Genomic DNA, 7,045 nt, shown 5'->3' on the forward strand with positions numbered 1-7,045 from the left:
CACTATGGGCGGCTGATAAGATTTTAAAAAGCGTCATCATTATTTTACGGATAGCAATAAAAGAACATTCGGACGCCTTTTTAAGTTTTATTCACGCTGCAACAGCAGCTTCTTGACGTCAGTGCTGCTCCGCTTGTGTGAGTCTCCTGCTGCCTGCCTTTGCCACGACGATGAGGATGCTGAGGAAGAAGCCCACGGTCCAGACACCTGCTACGGGCAGCACCACCGTCATCAGTATGTCTGACAAACAAAGGTATAACAGATATTAAAGTCATATACACGTCACGTTGGGGTGACGGGGTGATTGACAGGAGCTTACTGGATTGATGTGGCTCGGGCATTTCGATCCTGATTGGTCCGTACGACAGGAGACCCTGCATGGGCTCCGCTCTCACTGCTTCTCTCTTAGTAATGGAATTACAGATCTGTAGAGAAGACAAAAATGACACACGAGAGACTGCAAATGGACGACGTAACATCTTATTTACCACTCTAACGGTCTGTAAACATATAGCCCAATCAGACAATGCTCACATTTCAATATTATAATAATTCCATTTCATTATTACTTCACTATAAACCGTGAAGATGATGAATGATTGGTTCATCTAAATAGGCTGCAGAGCATGTCTCTAATCTTAATTGTTGCAAAAACTTAACGTGTTACGACACTACATAGCGTAATTTTCTGACTTCATAGTGACGTCATGACAACATCATTCCTACCTTATGGTCATAAAGGTCATAAAGGCTTAAGGTCGTGTCTATAGTCCTATAGGATGCAGACATACGTCTGATACCTGCCGTATTCATGATGTCATTTCTGATGTCACTTTATATTACAACAAATTTTCTGATCAATATCAGCTTCAGATTGTCTCTATTATTGGAGGAGATATCTTAGAAAATGTATATACACATGTTCATATTTGTTGACCTTTGATTGATCAGCTGCAAACGAACCAAGTTTGGTGAAATTCCATCCATGCGTCTTCGAGTTACTTTGTATGTACATACACACACATACACACAGGTGAAAAACAACACCTCACATGAAGCCTAATTTCTCGGTGGCATCTCACGCCCGCCCTCGTGCGACAGTGAGACGGGGGAGCGCACTCACGGGTTTGCAGGACTGGAAGTCGTCAGGCTCACACAGCTGCACCGTGCAGTGGAGATAGAAGCTGTTCGGTTCCGACGTGAAGCGAAACATGTCGAAGCTGTAGCGAATGGTGGAACTCTCGCCGTTGCGTCCAGACTGCCCCTCGCTCACGTTGAGAAAGGAGACCGTGTTGTCGTTCACACACCTGAGCAAAGAGACGGAGAGGACGAGGAGGAGAAGGGATGTTATTCGTTGAATTCATAGTAACTGGAGAGGTGAACTTGTCAGTATTTAGAAAAATGACCGGACCCGTTTAGAAGCAGAGTGTGAACTGATCCCACTGTGGAGTTCGGCTTGGGAGACTGTGTCGCCCAGCACTCGTTGATGCGGAGCAGGAAGAAGTCTGCCGGCTCCGTCACGGCCACCTCCACGTACACCTTTTAAACAGAAAGCTCCTTTAAAGCAGACACTCGCGGAAACACAAAGGACCAACATCTGATCAATGTTCAGGTTGAACTGATCGATAAAGTTTGAAAACTTGAAACTTTTACAGTACCTACCTTGTCTTGGAGTTCGATGGTGGGGGAGCTGGTGAAGGCCTTGGTGTACGTGTGGTCTTTGTACAGCATCAGCTGTATCACGGCATCGAGTTCATCCACACGCAGGACCATCTCACTGCGCGCGCGCGCGTGTGTGTGTGTGTGTGTGTGTGTGTGTGTGTGTGTGTGTGTGTGTGTGTGTGTGTGTGTGTGTGTGTGTGTGTGTGTACAGAAACACGAGGTATCTTAGGTCACCACAGTTTAACACTGATGATGGCATACATTTTAATCTGTACCAAATAATTTCACACAAAACATCTCTTGATCAGTTGCCATGGAAACAGCTGTCATTAAAGGACAAATGAGCGACTTGATCACCACTCCTGGTTGATGCTGTGACCCGGCTTTTACAGACAGCTGATGATGATGATGTTTATAGAAACACTTAAGACCCACCCACACACATTGTCAGATGACCATATTTCGCACTTATAGCACGTGATGACCATTAAGCCGTCGCCGTGACAACTGAGCAGGCTTCAAAGGAAGGCCACAGAATGTGGCGGAAGGCTGCACTCGCAAGTAAAGCTGATGCTGTTGTTTTGACAACATCAGCTTTCAAGGTCAAGAGTGAGCGTTCAAGCTCAACTGCATCAAAAATAATGTTTTCCCATCCAATCTGTTAACTGATGCAATAGGAGAAGGAGATGAGCATTGAACTGACATCATGAATGAGCGTGAAGGTTTCCTGTCATTTGCGGCATTTCAAAGAAAGGTGAAGTGGTCTGGTTTCAAAGACGGAGAAAAACTCTGTCCTCACGCTCGGCTCACCTGGAAAACGGGACGACTGGGAACGGCAGGCTGACGCTCCTGACGTACGGAAAGACGCACGTGTAGTCGATCTTGATGACGGGATCTCTGATGATGTTTCCAATGACCCGAGGGTCCGTCAGTAGACTCAGAGAGTAGGAGATGTGAGTGAAGTTTGTCTGTAAGAAACAAAAAACACATATCATGGCAACTTCTTTAGTAGCTTGTATTTCTGTGGATGTAAATATATCAGTTTTGCAGTGGTACCTCCATTGGTCTGCCCCCACACGTCAGATACTTCTCTTTGGGTATGGTGGACATGTAGTACGACACGCCGTCGACGAGCTCTTTCCGAGCACGACACGACTTGTTGGGCAGGTGAAGGGACTCGAGCGGCACCTTGTAATACTTGAAGAAATCTTCCATCACCCTGATCGCAATGTAGTTTCTGCCACACATGACTTTAATTTGTCCATCTGGAAAAGAGCAACGGCGATAACTACATTTAAATGATTAATTCTACTGCATGAAGTTGATGGCTTAATGCTTGAGATTAATTTTAGGAAGCGACATCTTGCTTTCTCAGAATCGGAATTATTGCCAAGTAGGTTTTAACATTCAGGGACTTACCTTTCGTGTTTTGGTGCGAAACAAAACAAACCAAAAACGAAGTAGGAGGAGACCAGTAACAAAAAACTATGTATGGGAAAATAAAAGTAACTTTTTGCATGTTTTGAGTAAATATTAAGTTCTGATGATGAATATAATTGTATGAAAGTATATTGATTTGGTTTTGATTTATTAAAAAAGAAAGAAAAAGGGATGGCCATTGGTATTTATGTTATTCATATGAAAGGGGCAGGCAATAAGATTATTCTTCTTCCTCCTTTTTTCGTTCATGGAATATGTATAAGTATAGATGTATTGTTTGTTTTGTAAAATGTTTTGGGTTGGCTGGAATGAACGGAAAAAAACTTATCATGAAATGAAATGAAAAGTCAAAAATATATGCACAATGGAAATACGTGTCAGTGAGAGTTCTGTGAGTGGGGAAGGAGCTTTCAAAAGTTTCAACAAAATAACCCCGATGATATCATCAAGGTCATCTGTCCGCGCTTCATTATTTTTTTTGTCAGCAGGCTCGAGTTTGATGACTGAAATTTAAAAGGGAAAGTCTCTGGTGCAGTCACCAGGGAGGGAGGGTAATACAGAAAAAAAGGAAAGAAGAAGATGCTGCTACTGGTTGCATTGTGGGAAAAGTAGTGCAAGAAATAGCAAATCTTGGTCAAAAATATTCTTGCTGAGATATTTCAAGGTATCTCATAATAACTTTGTTTTATGACAATTATAAAAAAAAAACACCACAATATTAACCAGTAAATAAATAAAAAATAACTCCTCATAATAATAATAATAATAATAATGATAATACCAAACCTACTTTTCTCACACTGGTCACCATAGAATCCCACCGTGCACTTGCAGCGTCTCTGGTCCCGGGACAGGACGCATCTCGTGCGGTCGGTGCACTTTTCCACGCTGCAGATTCCTGTGACGCGGGCAGAGAGAGAACACGAACCTGACGATTCCCCGAGACACGACACGACACGGTGATTCGAACACAAGTCCAACTCAGAGACGAGTCCTACCGTCGACCCCGAGGCGCGACAAGCCGAGGAGGAGCACCAGGACCACGTGGAGCTGTTTTGAAAGAATTGACTGATTCATCATTCACCTTAAAGGCTTTTGATATCAGACTGATTAATTAATTGTCTTTCATTATCCCCCCCCCCCCCCCCCCCCCCCCCCCCCCCCACCTCTCCCCACACTCACCTCCAAGCCCTTTGGGGCCATCGCTGTAAAATAATATTGATGTATTTCTTGGTTTTAACTACAATATATGGTCAGTAAACCGGGACGTCCCCTGCCTGGTGTCGTCGCTTTCAGCACCTGCTGCTCTCTGATCACAAACACCTGCTGTCGGTGGCACTACTGGGAGCTCGTGCTCCTGAACGCAACCTTTTTTTTGGGGGGGGGGGGGGACTAAATGCTTAATCTTTCTATCTATCTCTATTTGTATTTATTTAATTCAAGTCAAATCACAACGTACATTATCCCCAAGGCGCTTTTTTTCCGAACTCCCTCGGGACGGGACTATCTGCCTCGTCCGGTCGGTTGCTGTACAAAAACTACACAAACTACCAAAACTACATAACTATGAATTGTTTAAAACTCAAACCAGCCACGATAGGACTCTGGCTTTGAGGGGGGGGGGGGGTGAAGGCACATTTTCATCAAGGTGCCATAAATCATACCTAGAAGGATATGGACATGTGACCTGAGCTTTTTATTGGGATATATTTGCATTTTATGTAACCTTCATTAGAAAACAGAAGAGGACAGTGGTGAGTTCACGTGCATAGCCTATTTTGTCAATTTACCTTGAATGTAAATGAATTACAAGAGGAACTCCACTAGGTGTCACTATTGTCAGCATAAAGTGGTTCAGTGCGTTTGGCAAGTTTCTCCCATAACCAATTTCAGAATGTGAAATAAGTCTTCAACTTAATGTACTCAACTCTTACTCTTAAGATTTGGGTATCAACGGGGAAAATAAATCATGTTTTTGGTGTCAATAAATCAAAAATAATAGAGGACTCTTGACACGATGGGTGTAGGAGATTACAGGCTCCCTGGGGAATGCCATGAAGTGGGTCAGTGTATTTCCTGCAGTGCTCATCTCACCCAGAGGCTGCACTCCATATTTTTGTCAGACATCATCACACGGGCCTCCCTCCCCATTTGGGTACAGACCATCTGTTTTTTGTCGTGACAGATCAGAGACACAATAGATAGTTGATGTGATTGATGAGGCAGTTTTCCTGCAGTCGCCGAGATAAACGTGTGTTGTAGTCGTTTCCTTTCCCGTCAGTGATGTCTCCCCTCTCAAGTCGATCTCCTCGTCTGACAGATGAGAAATACTGTTGCTGGAGGCAAGATTTTCAAACCTAAGGCAACTTATATTTTTACATAATGGTTGTATGAGGTTCGGAAGCATCCCCACAAAAACATATAGTGAAGAGGGTTTCGGTTCATACTCCTTAAAACTCTCTGCCAGTGGATTTCAAAAGCATATAAACAAATAAATCTTTCTAATTAAACCACAAGAAATTTAAATTATCTTTTTTTTTTTAAAATGTATGTGCTTAAGCAACTTCTCCTTCAAACTAAATTTGGATCCAGAACATAATGAAGAGAGGAAACACTGTGGTGATTATCATTTGTATTTATAACAGACCAAAGAGGTAAAAAGATTTTTTTTTACAAACTTGCACTTTACAGTGTGTTATGATAGGTTGAGAAAATGTCAATGAATTTTACTAGGTCATCATTTCATTCATTTAAAAAAAAAAAATGAAGATGGGTTAAATTTATGAAATTGGTAGAAAAAAATACATAAAGGTGATGATTTGAAATGATGGAAAAAAACGTAAAAGTCAGCGCAGCGGGTGAAACTGTAAAAACCTACATTCATAGCAAAACACACACTTGGAACAAAATCTCAGTATCAGTGTACAGGCCACTGAAAGGGTTTTTAAAAAGCTAAGTGTGTGTTGTACCTTTGGACATTACTGGGAAAATCTCCAGTTAACCTCCTCTCCCTTAGCAGCAGCAGCAGCAGCATCATCATCATCATCATCATCATGTGGTGGTCGTAGGTCTCGTCGTCAGTGGTGAAGTGCCACCCTGGTGTTGTGAAATAGCCGGGTTATCGGAGGTGTTTGTCATCGGCCTGATTCACAACACCAGCTGCAGCACGTGCACCTGAGAGACCGGTCGTCGTCGTCCTCTTCTTCTTCTCCTGCTGCTGCTGCTGGAGAAACTTACACAGACACACGAGAGAAAACACAGCAGGAGGAACAACTCATTCATTTGGGATGTAAAGAGGAGACTGTACCATTTACTAAAGAGCCCGAAGGGTCGGGGGGGGTTCGAGCACGACAGCATGTGCCGCACATCCCCACAGTACTTGGCTCGGCTCCGTCTGCGGCCGCGGATGAACCCAACGTCTCTGTACAGTAATGTGGAGCAGCCAAGACAGAATGAGCCTCCATCTGTGTTCTCTCGGGCCAGACTGCAGGACATGAGAGTGTGAGCCACAGATTCAAAAGAGGGGAGGACGGGGGCGGAGGGCGATGAGTTTCTCTGCATGTACTCGTGTTCGGCGCCTCCTAAACCCCAGCGGAGGTCGGGGCCTCTGTGGACTGGCGTGTCGGCGCGATTGGTGGGCTGCTGTTACGATGCTTCAGGTAGATTGCAAAGGTGTCGCCAGGCAGGTGGTTCAGAGAAAAGCTGCCCGTGTGCTATGCTTTCTGAGAAGCTCAGCACAAATTCTACTTGTGGATCAAATGTTGATCAAGCTCAGTAAACTTCTCCACAGCCTTTTTAAATTGCTCTCAATGGAGAAACTTGTCCTCGCAATACATTTTGCAAACCAAATAAGTAAAACTTGAATTCCTTTCTCCACTGAGTAAAATACTGTTTGGTATGATCTGCATTTAGCTCACCCCTCTGATACAGAGACAGAAATATC

At 43.7% G+C, this 7,045-nt stretch overlaps 1 protein-coding gene across 1 annotated transcript; it reads right to left on the reverse strand.

Annotated features, from left to right (window-relative positions):
• Positions 1-74: 74 nt before the first annotated feature.
• zpd (zona pellucida glycoprotein d) lies at positions 75-4,433 on the reverse strand. Its single transcript, XM_035643668.2, has 10 exons — positions 4,285-4,433; positions 4,101-4,152; positions 3,893-4,000; positions 2,719-2,927; positions 2,473-2,630; positions 1,663-1,777; positions 1,412-1,539; positions 1,124-1,307; positions 320-425; positions 75-240 (listed from the first exon to the last, which is right to left on the reverse strand). The coding sequence occupies exons 1-10, from the start codon at positions 4,303-4,305 to the stop codon at positions 119-121; spliced, it is 1,203 nt and encodes a 400-aa protein (XP_035499561.2). The 5' UTR covers positions 4,306-4,433; the 3' UTR covers positions 75-118.
• Between the last annotated feature and the right edge of the window lie 2,612 nt (positions 4,434-7,045).

This window comes from Scophthalmus maximus, chromosome 7 (assembly GCF_022379125.1).
Source record: "Scophthalmus maximus strain ysfricsl-2021 chromosome 7, ASM2237912v1, whole genome shotgun sequence".
NCBI lineage: Eukaryota > Metazoa > Chordata > Actinopteri > Pleuronectiformes > Scophthalmidae > Scophthalmus > Scophthalmus maximus.

Excerpts from the sequence above, each read along its gene's own strand:
- zpd (XM_035643668.2), bottom strand. The coding sequence starts at position 4,305 with ATGGCCCCAAAGGGCTTGGAG. Across the intron at positions 4,153-4,284 it reads TGGCCCCAAAGGGCTTGGAG|CTCCACGTGGTCCTGGTGCT; the intron begins GTGAGTGTGGGG and ends CTTTCAAAACAG. Across the intron at positions 1,308-1,411 it reads CACACTCTGCTTCTAAACGG|GTGTGTGAACGACAACACGG; the intron begins GTCCGGTCATTT and ends CTCTTTGCTCAG.